General features: G+C 43.8%; 1 protein-coding gene across 1 annotated transcript; it reads right to left on the bottom strand.

Annotated features, from left to right (window-relative positions):
* Window positions 1–1,299: 1,299 nt before the first annotated feature.
* On the bottom strand, window positions 1,300–14,743 carry jade1 (jade family PHD finger 1). The gene is made up of 11 exons (XM_041954369.1): window positions 14,568–14,743; window positions 12,783–12,864; window positions 11,611–11,678; window positions 10,528–10,685; window positions 9,700–9,884; window positions 8,738–8,949; window positions 7,278–7,445; window positions 6,202–6,318; window positions 5,082–5,690; window positions 4,744–4,861; window positions 1,300–4,056 (listed from the first exon to the last, which is right to left on the bottom strand). Exons 2-11 carry the CDS (start codon window positions 12,829–12,831, stop codon window positions 2,972–2,974), a joined length of 2,769 nt encoding a protein of 922 aa, XP_041810303.1. The 5' UTR covers window positions 12,832–12,864; window positions 14,568–14,743; the 3' UTR covers window positions 1,300–2,971.
* Between the last annotated feature and the right edge of the window lie 1,993 nt (window positions 14,744–16,736).

Raw genomic sequence — 16,736 nt, 5'->3', positions numbered from 1 at the left:
TCACCACTAGATGGAACTAAATCCTGCACACTGGCCCTTTAAATCAAACTCATCCAAAGAGCTTGAAAGCTGCTGAAATTCAGCCTTCCAATGTAGTTTTAGGTGTTTTTTTAAAAAAATGGTGCTTAAAGTATTGTGGGAAAACTAAAACTTTTTATCTTTGTGGTAAGATTGTACTGATTTGACTGCAGCTGAAACGATGAGCTGTTTGACAGGGATTTAGTCAAACTTTCATCGATTGAATCAATTTTTTTGGTCTATTCACATAATCTGGTTGCTTATTGGAATGAATATTGGCATATTGACTGTATTTGTTGTTAGAAAGCACTTAATGTCTTATGCTGGTGATTTGGATTATTAAGATCATAATTCTTGTACAACTTAACTATCAATAAGCAGTCATCGGGAGGTTATTGATGAAAAACTCTTATTAGAATAAGGCTTTAATAAGTGCTTCATAAAAAAAAATGTACCTTGAATATGAAGTTGGGTTTTTTTTAATAACACTTTCTGGTTTTATTCTGTGAGGCTGAAATGAATATCTAAGTTTTTGATTATTGGTTGGACAGTGATTTTGACGGAACGTTTTGAATGTAGAAAGATACTGTGTTCAAACCGAAGCTGCCGTGTTTTTCATGCATGCAGCATTAAATTGGATCACATTACACTGTGCATCAGTGAATTCTTCAAATGTGAGCCAATAAAGATGATTTTAATGCAAATTTTCCCCAAAATTCAATCTTACATATCTGGAAACGTTTTAATCTGAATGGGAATTTAAAATAGTTCTTTTGAAAGACTGTAAAACCTGAGCTCCCATCATTTAACAGACGATAAAAGCAACACTTTTTCCAGATCAACACTCTGAAATGTGTCTCATCAGGCTGTTGTTCTTTGATCCAGTGGTTCCTCATTTAAATCCAGATTTTCCCATTTTTACTTCATATTTTAGAAGTTGTTTTGGCTTCTATTATTAAATGAAAAAAATAAAGGAATTTACAGAAAAACTTGTTAATATTCCTCAAAGTAAGTAAAATAGCAGAGCTGCAACCAAGTTATTTTCATTGATTAATCTGAGGATTATCTCCTCAATTAATAGATTTTGTCTATAAAACATTAGAAAATGCTCATTGAGCAAATCCTCAAGTTTCTATGATGACCAAAATAGTTGCTAATTTGCTGTTGGTTGATCATTTCAGCTCAAAAAGGTCTGAACAACACGAATTTGCTTCTGACTGAAGTTGGTAGTTTGACTCTGAATTAACAGCCTGTAAATGTAAACATCCATCACACTCAGACTTCAGTCCTCCAGAGTTTTTATTCCCCTTTAAGACGAAGACAAAACAACTTTCATTTTGCATAACAGTAGTACAGCAGCGGCCGAGGGTACAAAACGCTATTTCATTATTCAGTGTAAAAATAACTCTACTCATACCTCACACCTGTGCCGTCCTCTCGTAGTGCAAACGCTTCAAATAAAAGTTAGGCACGTGATGGATACAATACGATCGCAGTTCAATTACACTTGCTGATGACAAGTTAAACGTCCTTCTGAATTTCTTCTCCGTTCGAGGATTCAACAATCGCAGACTGAAGACATGATGACAGCTGGAGTTTAAGTGCGATAAAAGGGCAGTTTGACTTCCTGTTTGTGCAGCGGCGTGAAAAGGTTTGGCCCGCCCTCGTCGAAATTACCGTCACCGAACAGTTCAGTGAGTAGAAGGCGGACTGATCTCCGGACGGCGTTACGGTAAAGATGAGCCTTTTTTTCTTTTTAAAGCAAGATCAGAGCTTTTTTTTGTTTTACAATTTCAGAGTGAAAATAAGAAAAGAGGACCATGCAAAAGTTTGGGCACCCCAACACATTTAAGCTCTCAGACAGCTTGATATTGCTCCAGCAAATTTCAACGCTTCATGAAGAGAAGAAGAAAACTTTCCTGCGTCCTCACAACAAAATTCAGCATCAGTTTGTAAAGGAACACCTAAACAAGACCGACGCATTTTGGAAAGAAAACCTGTCAACTGATGGTTACAACAGAACTTTTAAGATAACCCCTAACCCCTAACCCCTAACCCAAGCTAGGTTTGGAGAAAAAAGGGTGTAGAACTTCCTCTGGTGAAGATGTGTGGATCGATCATGCCGTGGGCTCGTGTTGCAGCCAGTGGACGAGGAACATGAAGATGAAAAGAGGACGACTTCTACAACAGGAAAATAATCCTAAGCAGTGGTCCTCACTGCCCCCCAACCTAAAGATCATCAAACATCTGTGGACAGACCTCTAAAGGCCAAGAACCTCACAGAACTAGAAGCCTTTTGCAGAAAGAATGACTGAAATCCTCCAAACAAGAACCGAAAGACTCTCAGCTGGCTGCAAGAAGCCTTTAAAAGCTGTGATACTTAACAAACGGCGTGTTACTAAACACACGCAGGATGCCCAAACTTTTGCTTCTGGCACTTTTAATGAAACAGGAAAACTGTAAAAAGTGGAAATAAAACTTGACGCCTGTTGGAAATCAGCTCATCTTTTACTCAGAAACCTGGACCAGAGGAGTCTGAACCTTTTCACGCCGCCGTAGCTGTTAGCATCCAATGAAGCTGAAAAAAAGACCGACAGAGTCCTTCTACGTCAACACGGACTACACTGCAAGCTTATGGTCCCAAGCAACGATCACGACTTCTCCCTCGCTGATGCTTTTGCTTGTAAATATCTGAGCGAGCGTTTAAGTGGCAACTTGACATCTTTCTACTTTAAAAGAAAAAAAAAAAAAAGAATAAAAACTAGCTCCAAATAAAGTACAAAGTAAAATATTTCCCAGATTTACATATGTTACAAATAAAAAATAAATATCAGCTCTGTTTTTAATCTAGGCATTTTACGATTCATCCAGAAAAATAAAGGTACAAAGAGCGACCGTCGTTCTTTTCCGACTAACACAGTGCAGCTTATTTTCAACCGGAGTTGCTCCGCCATCAGGAGGCCAGCACGCCTCGGCGGATGATGTCAGACCCGTAGCGCCGGCCGAGAGACGAGTCGCCCCTCAGCTGGTGGGAGTGACATCGTTTCAAGCAGGGCTCCATCTCGCCGTCGCCCGCTTTGGAGTCGGAGGCGTAGCCGTCGTTCTCCGTCCCCGTGCGGAGTCTGGTCCTGGGGTACGACGGCTCCGGCGTGTGGGTGAGCGGCCTCAGCAGCGGCTTGCAGTGCACCTCCTCCTCCTCCTCCTCCTCGGCCGTCAGAGGCCTCTCGCTCCTCTTCGGGATCCTGAACTTGCCCCAGCCTTTCAGGTGTCCGGCCACGTGTCTGCTGGGCGTGTGCGAGCCGTTGGCGTGGGTTTTCCTCAGACAGCCGTTGCTTTTGGTGGCGGCGGCGGCGTCTGAGACCATGCCGGCTCTGTTCAGTTTAGTGTTGGTCACGTCCAGAGAGACGGGGATTCTTTTGGTCATTCGTTCGTCCATGAAGTAGTCGTCGGCGTCAGAGTTCCTGATGTCGACCAGCCGGACGGAAACGGTTTTCTCCAGATGTTTGGAGCCGAACCTGTTCTTCACCTGGCTGGGGAAGCTTTCCGTCACATCGCTCCTCCTCTTCCTCCTCTTCTCCTCTTGTTCCTGGTCGCTGTCTCGTTTCCGTCTGGCCAGCGCCTCGTGGTCGGGCCCTGGCGCCTCCCTTCTCGGGCCTTTCCTGCTCTCCGGCCTGTGCAGCTTGACGGCGATGGTTTCCTGAACGAGCTCTGGCTTCTGAAGCTTCGGGACCTGGACCTCCTGGCCGATCTCAGCCGTGTGGATTTTGGCGTCGCTCGTGGCCTCAGCAGGTGCGGACTCTTTGATTCGGGGGCCTTTGCTGTCCTTTGTTTCCAGTGGTTTGCTCAGATTGTCCTTCCTGTGAGTGTGCAGGGAGTCGGAGAGGCCTTTTCTCTCACTGCTTTTCCTTTTTTCCTGCTTTAAAGACCCCCGTTTGGTTTTCAGTCCAGAGTGGCTCCAGGAGGAGCGAGACTGGGAGCCCTGAGACGTTAACCAGCCCAGAGAGAAGAGCTTCTCCAAGTCCTTCGCTGAAGGATCGCCTGCAACAGAGTGATGGGGACAGCATCAGGACAACAGTCTGATCTCCTCTGACTCTCTTAGTATCATTACAGTGAGTTCAACCAGAATTACCTGATTATAATATAATCACAATTATTAGAGATCCGATCGCGTTTTAAAAGTGAGCTTAGAGCTTTTGAATCGTTGTGGGGGGGCAAGAATGAGGAACATGAGACCGGATGAGATTCAGTTTTAAAAATTCGCTAAATGTTTTGTTCAAACAGGTGGAAGAAGGAGAGACTGTTGAATGAACTTTGTACTAAAAATGCAGAATTTGAATCATGAGAAATATTCTGCGTCACGTTTCTCCTTCCTGCGAGTTTGTGTCTTTTGTTCTGCTTTTCTTCTTCTTCTGTGCACATTTGAACACGTGTGTTCTCTTTATGACAGAATAAAACGGAACATAGTGCACCGCCAGCGTCTTTGTTGACTTTACTGCTCCAAATGCTGCATTTTCCTGTACAAATGGCTGCCGGGTGTCACGGTCGGACCTGCTGTTCCTGTAACGCAGGACTGCGGATGCAGACGTAATTCTACGCATGCATACAAACAGGCTTCAGTAAAACATCCCACCACCATCTGCCAGCCAGACGTAGATTTAGATTTAACAACATAACCCTGAATGTGTGAAACTCCAGAACGCCGCCCAGTGAAGCTCGCAGACTCACCCGTGAGCAGCTCGTGGTCCAGCAGTCGGACCTGCTGCTGGAAGATCTGCTCCTGGACTCTCCACAGCGAGCGCTTCATCTTCTCCCTCCGAGTCACCATGTAGGTCAGGTTACGAACCTGAGGATGCAAAGTGGACGTCTTTGAGTACAGCACAGCTTAGATTCTGTCAAAATACTTATTCTATTCTAATACACGTGTATTATATGGTAACATATTGTGTATCCTCTCTATATCAATACAACGTTGAGTTTCTCAGCACAGTTAAATATCTCCACAGTTTCAAAGGTGTTGTAATCTTTGCACTGAATTTCTCGGTGCAGGTGGAGTAGAAACCTACCCTCTCCAGGTCCTGTCGCAGGTGTGTGAAGAGCTGCAGGCGTCGCAGCAGCACCTCCTGCTCCCGGCGTGCCAGGCTCTCCTCCTCGTCCTTCTTGGGCGTGAGGAGCGGCTGGTTGAAGTTGGCTTTGCGTTTCAGTTTCCAGTACTGGTAGAGGAAGTCCACCACCTCCGGCGGCAGCTTCAGGTGACCGGCCACCTCCTCCACCCCCACGAACTGGTAGAAGTCTTCCTCCATGGCCTCCAGCTTCAGCTTGCGGAGGTTGACTCTCTTCTCCTGCTGGCGGCTGCTGAGCTCCCCCAGGTCGCCGGCCGCCCTGCCGATGAGCTGAGGAGCCACAGAGGAGGACGAGGAGGAGCGGGGGGCAGCGGCGTCCTCCTCCCCTCTCACCCTGCCTCTCCTCTTGCCCTTCTTGTCTCTGGCGCTCTCCTTCTCCTCCTCGCCTTCTGAATCTCGGTCCCTGGACTCGGCGCCCTCCAGCCCCGAGTGTTTGGGGCAGTAGGACTTGAACTTGACCTCGTCGTCCTCGGTGAGGATGGTGTTCATTTCAAGGCTGGCGTGGAGGCCGCACGTCACGTGGAAGGCAGTCCGGCAGTTTTTCGCTGAGCACTACGGCAGCAAACACAACATCGTTAGACTTTTAAAACTTTTAAAAACACAGAATCTGGAATAAATGAAAACAGATTTCACTGCCTGTCGTGACTGTACTGAATATTTACATTGTGTACGATATTAAAAGTGATTAACAGAGGATAACAGCTGGATATGGAGTCTCGTTATACTGCTACAAAACACGCAGACTTGTTAAAATGAAAATAAATAATTTTAAAATTGGTGGTTTGACTCTTGCTGTTACTCTCAGAATTATTAAAAAAATAAAGTTTAATTCAAAACATGACCAACTTCAAACAGAAACATGTGAGAGTCTGTGCTGACCGGTCGGCCGCAACCTGCTGAGCTGTGAAATCATTGAAGTTTCATTTCCCACGTTTGTTTGGTTGTGAGAAGCAGAGGCAACGCTCCGCAGCGCCGGACGTATTCCAGCACGCCGCGTCGCGCTTTGCTTTTGGACTCTTTGCGTTTCTGTGCTGCGGGGGTGAAACGCGTGCATCGGCTCTACCTGTATACACGCTCCGGTCTTCTCTTTGCACATGCAGCAGATCAGAGCCCATCTGTTGCTGGGAATTTGGGACACGTTGGTGATCGGCTCCATCTTCTCTGGATTCCCGATGCTCACCTGTACGGCAGATCGAACATGTGATGAGTCACGTGTTGGTCACATGTGGGACTAAAACTTCCAGTTCGTGTCTGCTGTGCAGCGTTTCATGGTGTTTGGGACAATAAATAAAATACATGATAACTGAATTCATTCAAGTTTGGGTGATCTGATTACAAGTGGGCATTACAATGCATCTCCACAGATGCCTCGAGCAACCGCCTGCGTTAGGATCTCAACTTCCCAGCTCTACATGCATCTTAATGTTTGCAAAGACCAAACATGTTCTTGTCTTTAACCGGCGGCCCGACACTTCGTGGAAGAAATAACTTAAGTGTAATAGTTGCAGAATTTACAAGAAGGTCCAAATAATTAAGACTGTTTCATAGACAGCGTTCCCTAAGTTTCTAATGTTTCTTTTTATGCAACAACTCGTAAAATTGTGCCATTTCTGAAGGGAGTCTGGGGACTTCCTCCACAGGCCACACAGAAGCTTATATTGTTTACTGTATTTGTAAAATCTGACATGACACTCACACAGGGGACATCAGCTGAGGAGGTGGTCTTAGTTTTTAGTAAATATTCTAAAATATCGCTGTCAAAGCCAAAAATGTTAATCCCTTATAAAGATACAATTAAAGCTGTAAGTATGTAAATCTTTGATTAAGATTAGAAAACAGAAGACGCAACCTGATGTAAACCAACACCTGCTTCTAGTTCAAATATGTATTTTGGAGATTAAAAACGTTTTGTTCATCAGCAGATGACTGAGTTCTCTGATTGGAGCGTTTGTGAAGCGTGACAGTCGGCTTTTGATCCACAGGGATTGATCACCTCTTCTAACTGTATGTAAGTAATGTAAGTTGTTTACCAATTTGAGTGTAATTTAAATCAAGGTGATTTCATTCGAGATTAAAAACTGTTGTATTTAAATTAGTTTAACATTAATTATTTAGTATAAAAACAGATTTCATCTTCACCTCTGGAATCCACAAGGCACAGCTGACGTGGACCCACTTGGTTCCACTTCGGGTCGGCTTCATGGCTCCGCCCTTCTTGGGACACAACTGGCACTTTGGCAGGATGCCGAGGGCGCAGATCCGGCACAGCCAGCTGCCCTTCGGGACTTTCTGGATGCCGTAACACGCCTGGTGAGAAACCCAGAGACAGGGTGGCTCAGCTTCCAGACAGCAAGCGGAAATCAATACAGCAGCAACAAGTGGAGACACGGAAAAGAGTGTGTGTGTGTGTGTGTGTGTGTGTGTGTGTGTGTGTGTGTGTGTGTGTCAGATGAAACCACAGCAACAGCTGATCTGAAATATAAGAAGCGTCCTTTTCATTTTGCTTTTCACCACAACGAAACGATCTTCAAACACAGCAAAATGAACTCATTTAGGGCTAAAAGTCTCGACTGTTTTCACTGTTGCAGCCTGAGTGAGGGCAAAGTTAAAGGATAACTTTCATTTTTTACAACCTGGACCTTATTTGTAGCATTAAATACGACCATTTACTCACCCAGACAACTTTGGTGGCATTTGGAGTCGTTTTGAAGAAATTAGCCCCAGAGGAGCGGCGCGTATATCTGTATAATGCGAGTACTCGGGGCATCCATGCGCAACCTCTATATAACGCATAATCTGCAGAAACTTGTTCATATTCCAATATTTTGTTATGATATGCTGGTGCTATTCCCCTCTGAGCCCGTGGTGGCATGTTATCAACATCCGGCGTCTCTAGACAACTACCCCTGACGTGGATGATGTCATTACCGAACGCCGGGCGCTGCGAGCAGCCAGCCACAACACGGCTGACTCTGCGGCGGTCGGCTACGAATACGCAATAACGAACCATAGCTGTGCCAAACTACAGCTAAACTAGCCGACCGCCGGCTCAGAGGGGAATAGCACCAGCATATCAGAACTAAATAAGAAGATATACGCGCCGCTCCTCTGGGGCTAATTTCTTCAAAACGACTCCAAATGCCACCAAAGTTGTCTGGGTGAGTAAATGGTCGTATTTAATGCTACAAATAAGGTCCAGGTTGTAAAAAATGAAAGTTATCCTTTAACGAGCTCCATTAGTTATCAGTCTACCTGCAGTGGTACAGACTCCTACCTGAGCGGTCACACCTGAACACCGCTCACTCCCGCTGTGCTAACAACCAGCAGCAGTCAAATGTGTCTGGATGTCTTCTAAATCGCACTGTGACTCATTAGATCACTTATCAACTAAATAAGTGGACAGGCAGGACATCCAATCATCTGATTCACATTGAAGATATTCAGCTGATGCTCTTATACAAAGTGCTTAACTTAACCTAACCAAAACTCATGTAGTAAAACACGAGAAACAAAGTGTCAACAAAAGTGTCAAACACATGTTTATCACACAATAACGTGTGAAGTGAGTTTCAGCAGCCTGCGTGTCGTTGACCTCTGACCTGGTGAACGCAGATGTTGCACTTGTCGCAGAACACCATCTCGTTGTTGTCCTCGCCGTCGGGCGAGCGGCAGACGTCACACACCACGTCCTCGTCGTACTCGATGCCCAGCCCCTCCTCCGTCTCCATGGCGTGCGTCATGTTCTCGTGGCAGCAGCGCTCGAACTCCTCCATCACCCGCTCCATGGTGATCTCGTCCAACGGCGACATGGCTGGAAAAAGAGGGAGGAAGAGTTTCCTGATTCCTGACTCTGAGTCATCTGACCAAAAAGTCGCTGTAGAGCTCAACAGCAGACAACAATGTGTCTCTGAAATAAAAATACAGTCAAAGCAACATGAGCAGCCTGAAAGAAATGAGGAGAAAAACAAGAGGAGGGTCAACTCGAAACAAAAACTGCTTGAGCCCAAAACCAGAAACACAGAGCTGGATGAGGAGAAGATGGAGGAGAAGCTGAGAGGGTGTTCAGGACCGGACGGACGAACAGGATGAGATTCAGAAGTCATGACGTTAGCGTGGCTTTGCTTTCACATCCAGGGATGATCATGAAAATAAATCTGATACTGAAGCCTTCGTGGCTGAGAAAACACAAACCAGTTTGAGTCAAACATTGAACCAAAGCTTCTTCAGCAGCGTTTGAATAACAGCAAAATTCAGACTTTTTAAAAACAAACTTGATCGTTGGAATTAAGACCTTCATGTCTTGCTCAAAGAAACTTCAGAGACTGTTGAGTGGGAGAACCAGCTGCTGGGGAGGCTGAACAAGCTGCTGGTTTAGTGCACAGCAAGACTGTTCTTTAATAAAACTGCTGACATCAACATCGCCAAATCAATCCATGTCTGCAGCTCAGCTCTCAATTAAAATCAGTTCTACCATCAGAGATCAGAGAAACATTTTACTCACAGGGGAAAAAACATTTTCATTTTTCAAAGACTTTTCGTTTAATTCTGCGCTGCGACTCACCCATCTCTGCAAACTCCTCGTTGGTGATCTGCAGCCAGGCCACGTCTTCCTCGTTCAGGTCGTAGCGGCACATCCCCTCCGCCAGCGTCCGGATGTCCACGTAGCCCAGCGCCTCGGTGCCCGACGTCCGGATCAGCTTCTTTGGCCTGACGAACATGACCTCCTTTCCTTTCTCTGCCAGCACTCTGCACAACACAGGCCGGAGACATTTCGGTTCACTGTGCTGCATTTACAGTCTGGGGGGGGCATTGTTTGTCTCATGTTTTTGTTTGTCGCCCCCCCCTACAGACCATCATTGTAAACAGGAAACTGTTTGTGATAGTTTGTGTCAACTGCAAGTGACATTTTCTGTGCCAGAACACGACAGAGAACTCAAAGAGCAAAAGTGACCAAGATCAGAAGAAAGTATTCGGCTGTTATGTTTCCCCTACAGCAGCAGCAGCAGGTCCTGCCTGAGCCATGATTAACTGAGCATTTTAAGGACTTGATATCTTGTAAAAAACGCCACCTGAAGGGGCCAAACGCCAGTTAAAATTTACATTTGGTGAGGGTCAGGGTTAGGGCCACCAGCAGCAAATATTCAGATATACACCTTAATGATTTCTGCAGCTACACGTTTTATTTTTCCACTTTTCTCTAGCTTTGCTGGATATCAAACTATCTGACTGTGCCATACTGAAATAAAACAATGGCTCTGTAAGAAACAGGCTTTTAAAATAGCTGCCTGTTGGCCTATCAACGTTAGGAGCCTCTCCTGGATTTCCACTCAGGGACATCGCGGGATCAACGGTGACTTTCTTGCTCAAAGTGTTTTGTCTTTTGTCCTACCTGGTGACAGGCTGCGGGATGGACTGGGGGCTGACGGGAACCTGGACGCCCTTCTCCCACTCCTGCCTCCACGGGTCGGCGAGGACGTAGTAGTCCTCGGGGTTCAGCTGGTACGAGTCATGCACTTTCATGGCGGTGATCAGGTCCGTCCTGAAAACCTGCAGCGGTCAAATGAAAACAACGGTCACACTTTCGTGCGAGCACTCTTGCTTTTTAGAGCGCTGTCACTCTGCCTGGAGACGGGGCCTCTCTGGAAAAATGTTGTTTTTTGTTGTTTGACAGTTTGCAGATGTTAGAGGACGTTAGCAACAGTCATGCTGTTGTTTCTGATATGAGTTCTCTGAATCCTCTGTGGAAATATTCATAAGAGAAATATGAGGCCTCAGAAATTGCAGAAAGAAACATTATAATGATCAAAAAAAATCCAAATACTGGAAATAAGTGTTAATTCTTTCATCTGGAAAACTGCTAATTATCTTAAATGTCATGTACGCTCCAAAAACAACATCTAAATGTGCATAATAAGCATCTTTAAAATCAAACTAATCATAAGATTTTTCAGTATTTGTTTTTCCCACAGAGTGTTTGCACAGGTTAAAAAAAAAACAGCCCTGTTGTGTGCAGGCTGCCAAACAGGAGCCAGCCAATCAGGATCCAGCATAGGCCAGAGTCATGTTTTGCTTTGATTTGATTGGTTCTTGGTCAGAGGGCGTGTACGGTGGCCTGCCAGTCCACAGACTGTACATGAGATAACAGCAGGTATGTTTCCATCCCAGAGGCCAGCTGTACAGTGCGAAAGAGTACATGAATGAATGTAACAAATAAAGGCGGGTTTTATTTTTGGAGGTGTTCATTTCAGAGCTCAATTCACTCCATGAATAATTAAAAATTCTTTAGTTTTACCAAAAAAATAATCACATTTTAGTTTTTTCTTCTCAAAAAGTTCACAAAAAATAAATAAAAAATGACATGGCTGCAGAATACAAGAACGACAGATTCATAAACTATGATCTATGCATATGCTCATCAAATTCTAATCCTCCTGCAACGCCATCATGTTATTATGAGTTCAGGCAGACGTACCTCGGAGGGTTTCTGCCCGGTCCCCCTCCTGGGCTGTGATGAATGCTGGGACCAGCAGGTAGAATTACCTGGAGGGGAAACACCACAGACTGTTAAACATCTCGGCATTTCTTCTTCGGCTGTTTCTGCTGTTGTTGCTCTGATAAACAACTTCATATCACACTAAGCGAGTGGATTTCCCCCCACAGGGGAAACTGACATAAACTCATTTGTGGCTCATTTGAATAGTCAAAATGGTGCAACTGGCATTTTCTGTTTTCAATTTCATTTCTTTGCTGTTCACTAATTTGACTTTGGGCTTACTGTAAAAGTATCGACCACAGCAGCAGCCATTTGGCATTTAAAATCACCCTTGTGGCACCACAGTTGCACTACATGTGGGACTCCTTTCATTAATGCATTAAGCGTTCACCAACCAAAGCCCTGAATCAGACCTTCACTTAACGCAATTCACAGTAAGAGCTCAGGGTTTGTTTTAATACCAGCTGGCACATCTGATAGACTGCATATTAACTAAATCCAAACAGTGGAAGCAACCTCACATTGGTTTTTCTGTACTTAACAACTTACACCCAACATTTTATATGATGTGGTTAAGCCCCACCCAACGGAGACTGTGTGGAGGGTGAAACAAACGCTATGAAGCGTTTCTGAAACTGTTCACTGAGGTCTCATTTGAGCCTTTCTGCCTGACCTGCCAGGAGGTCTTTAAAGGTCTGAATGTGCATCCTATCCCTACTCTGTCTCCTGTTCCCCAGACTGCCGGCTTTCTTTTTCTTCTCCTTAATCTCTGTCATTCTGCCGCCTTCCTTTCTTTTTTCTTTCTCTCGGCTCCCTTCCTGTGCATGAAGTATACATTTACTGACACTGGCAGAAATATGATGGAAGGCACATTTTGCAAAGCCAACATGTGATAGCTAGAAAATACCTAAATCACTCAGCTGATAAAAAGAGGTGACTTGTGCTGATCTTTATGGAATAATTTACTTTTTATCAGACCTAGATTTTGTACAAAGATAAAAGTGAGTACTACCTCTGATCCTCTGACCTTATAGTGCTGTGTTGCACTTTCATGTGTGAAATTGAGGGAGGTGGCAGGACTGTACTGACCTCATTCAAGTCTATATTTGGACTTGGTACTAATGAGTCAGAAGAGACAATAGTATGCTTACTTCCATTGTCGGAGTCATCACTGCTGCTGGGGTGCCTGCTTCTCTTCATCGTTGTTGTCTGTGGAGCTCCAGCGTAGAGACACTTCACAAACCAGACCAAACCAGGTTAAATTACAGGAGGGATTGATGACAAGATATGCAGCTGTGATACAGAAAGCTGTTAACATTATGGAATAATATAAAGTCCAAGTAAAAAACAGGCTGGATGTTAAAGCACAATATAAGAACTAAAAGTTGAGTCTGACTAACCCCTGGCCTAGTGATGAGCGAGTTAACACAGCACCAACTTTAGAAGACAAGAGCATGATGCCATGACAACATTAAACATTGAAGCTCATAAAAGTTAATAAATTGATTTTCAGTGCTGGAAAGCACTGTTTCATTTCCAGCCAAATAATCAGGATACTATCTTTGCAGCCTCCTGACAATCTTTTGAACGTAGATTTGAATTCAATCATTAAGCAAGCAAATACATCACGCCTCTCAAAATGTACCAACTCTACTAGACTGTCATCTTGGGCATAAACAGGTAGATGACAGAGCTGAACAGTGGCACACGGGTATTTCCTTGCTGATCTGACAGCACACCAGCCCTGCAGGGATGTGTACACACCACAGTCACTGCACAGCGATGACAACAAGATGTAACCACATGCAACAGACAGGAAACAACACCCTGCAGTGCTAGGAGTTCAAACTGCGGCGTGCAAAAAACACCAGCAAGGACTCTTAACTCCCTACAGGTGGAAATATCTCAGGGTTTACTCCCAGCGTGCACAAGGCGAAAGGTGCTAACTCTAACTTAGCCGGCTAGGCTAACAGCAGGCTAGTCACGCCCCTTCTTCCAGCAAACAGACACCAGAAAGTACCGGCTAACTAACTAGCGGCTAACTTTAGCTAGAAGGCTACAACAGCCGGTACTTACTGTTACCCCGGCAACATAGTAGCACATGCAAGGCAATATTGTGTTTATACGATGGGATCTCATTCCGCTTTAAAGCAGCCTATATAGCGTTGTAGTTTTTAAAATCAGACTGCATACAGGGTAACGTTAGCCAGATAGCTAATCTCCCACTACCGTTATGCAACATGCGGGCCCACCCACACCCGGCGCCTCAAGTGGAAATGTTTTTTTATGATAAGGATAATTATTTTCAAAATGCTTCGCTTCATCAGTTTGCTTAAAACAGGCCATTCTGCCAAAAACGGCCAACCAGAAACCGGTTCGTATCACACGGGTTTACGGCTTATATACATGTTTTTCTCAACAGACGTAGTAACGTCAGTCTGCACGTTAAAGTTAACTTACGTTGGTGGTTAGCAACATCGGCTAGCTCGTTAGCTGGAGGCTACACTAATGTACCCGTAGTCGGCTTTTAGTATTAGCCAATGCTGCTAACATAACGTTGGCTTTTACGATACCCCTAGTTAAACCCTATATTCAACCAGTTATCTGTCAAAGGTTAGGGGTCAATAATTGATTCAAACAAACTACCTGAAATCAACGTGAGCACATGCATGGAAACTGTTAATTAATAATAATGTTGTTGTGCTATCTGTGGGGCTAACCAGCAGGGCACAGTGTGGTAAATTTACCAGCGATCCACTGGCTGAGGTTAATCTTTGGCGCCATTTTAAATGACGATGTCGCGTTTTCCTAGCGGACTGCTAGTGCGACCGTACGAGGAATATAAACTCGTTCAAATAGCCCGTTAAGAACATTCTGGCAGATATGCACATGAATTAAATACGTGTAGAGTTGAAAGTAAATTGGACAGTACATACAGAGTACGTCAGGCCGATGCAAGCCGGTGTTAGAGTTTGATGTGAAGCGCAGTTTTAGCCGTGAGTTCCGCTTGACCCGCATTCCACATACACAAACACAGAGCGGCGGCGGCCGGGGAGGAGGTTACCCAGCCCGGGCTGTAGCTCCGCCTGCAGACCGCTGGAGGGCAGCAGAAAGCCTGAGCCGGTCCCGGTACCAGGATCCAGGAGATCCGAGGACTGATGCGGGAGCAAACTCATCAGTATGTTTCCAGTGATAGGGACCCACGCTGCCCGTCTGCCAGTTTGATTGTCAACAATCATAATGTGAATTTAAGTCTTTCCTGAGTGAGCGTGACGCAGCTGTCCCATTGACTGACAGTCACTCCTTTTTTGGCAGGTGCTCAGTTTTATCTGTTAAAGGGACAGACCACCACTAACACTTTCCTACAGTAAAAGTTTTGCACCAAAAACACACTCTTAGTTTTGCAATACATTAAAATCTGCACCCCAGCTCCTGCTTCACGACTCAACTTTCTAACTATATAATCTAACTTATAATGTTACTGAGTTCCAAATTCACTTTCTGTGATATTTTTGATGCAATTTGTATGATTTTAAACTGCAAATAAACAAAACAATACTATTGATAAAGACTTGTTCTGTGATGGTCTACAACAGATATTCCATTATTGACTCGTGTGTCCAGGTCACTCAAGGGTTAAATGATTCAGAGGAAAATCCAGACATTTTATATTAACGCTTTAACATTCACTTTTCTCATTTTGGTAAAAAAGTTCAACCAAGACTCACAAAATATTCTGTTGGCATGGCTGTATTTTTAATTTTTTTATTCAATCCAATGTTGATATTGGCCAATAATTACATATAAAACAGTGATACTTCAGAGAAATCATTATATTTTTATATATTGTTCTGATTCACAATGAAAATGTCATGCAGACAAATCCCCTGAGCTCTTAGTGGAAAATGTACTTTGTGTACACTTCACTTCAGTATTTATTTACTTTTTTATTGGCTCAGGTTAAATTTAGAGTTAGCATGTGAGGAGGGTTATGATTGTAAATAATTTTTCATATATTTAAAACTGAAATCAAGAGAACATGACAGGCTGGAAGTTAAAATCAGCCGCAGGAAGTGACATAAAATAGATAATATGTGATGAATTGTGAGTAATTTAACAAACCAACCTTTAATTTTCTTGTCATTAAAGTAACTACAAATAAGTACATTTAAATACTAAAATAAAATTTTGAGGTACTTGTACTTTACTTGAGTATTTTCAGTTCATGCTACTTACTTCCACTCCACTACATCTCAGAGGCAAATATTGTACTTTTTCCTCCACTATATTAGTTAGTCTAGTTACTTTCCAGATTACAGTTTTTTAATCCCCTTCCTGCCAAGTGAAAACCACGTATCTCCAGATGTGTTTATAGCTTGAGAAAATTCTCCTCCTCCTCTTGGATCAGCTGGAAAATGAATCATTACAAAGCTGAAAACAGGCTGTTTTTCTGAGATACGAGGTTCTCACAGGACAGCCACGCTACAAACATGTGATGATCTTATAGAATATGATGCATCGCTGTATATTAAACCAGCCAACAGGATATAAAGTACTTCAAATGAGCTCAAGCTGAAACATCTACAGCAGTAAAATGCAGCATTAATGCAGCAGGAATATTAATCCACAAACATCAGATATGATAGAGAAACACTGACGGGAACGTTTTACTGCAACATGAGGACTTTTACTTCACGTACTTTAAGTACATGTTGCTCATAATACATAGCTTTACTTCAGTTAGGTTTTGAATGCAGGTATTTTACTTCTAGTAGAGGCATTCCCAATGTTGTATTAGTACTTTTACTGAAGTATCTGAGTACTAATGAAAGACAGCTGCAGTGTCACAATCCACCACCAGGGTTGTTTACACGTGCACAACTTTTAACGAGAACTAAATTTCAAAAAAGCAAACTGTTAACAAAGAACAAACAAGATGTAAATGTTTGATGAATGTGACGGACGCATGCTGCAAACATGCAGAATGATCGGAAGAAGCTTACAGCGACATGTGCCGGTTCAAAAAGGACAGTTTTTATATTTCTGACACACATATTTCACATTCACACCTCATCTATGACACGCATGCAAATCACAAAAAAGAA

Source organism: Chelmon rostratus, chromosome 15 (genome assembly GCF_017976325.1).
Source record: "Chelmon rostratus isolate fCheRos1 chromosome 15, fCheRos1.pri, whole genome shotgun sequence".
Taxonomy (NCBI): domain Eukaryota; kingdom Metazoa; phylum Chordata; class Actinopteri; order Chaetodontiformes; family Chaetodontidae; genus Chelmon; species Chelmon rostratus.
The sequence above is the reverse complement of the archived record's forward strand: the minus strand, read 5'-3'. Positions and strand labels throughout refer to the sequence as shown.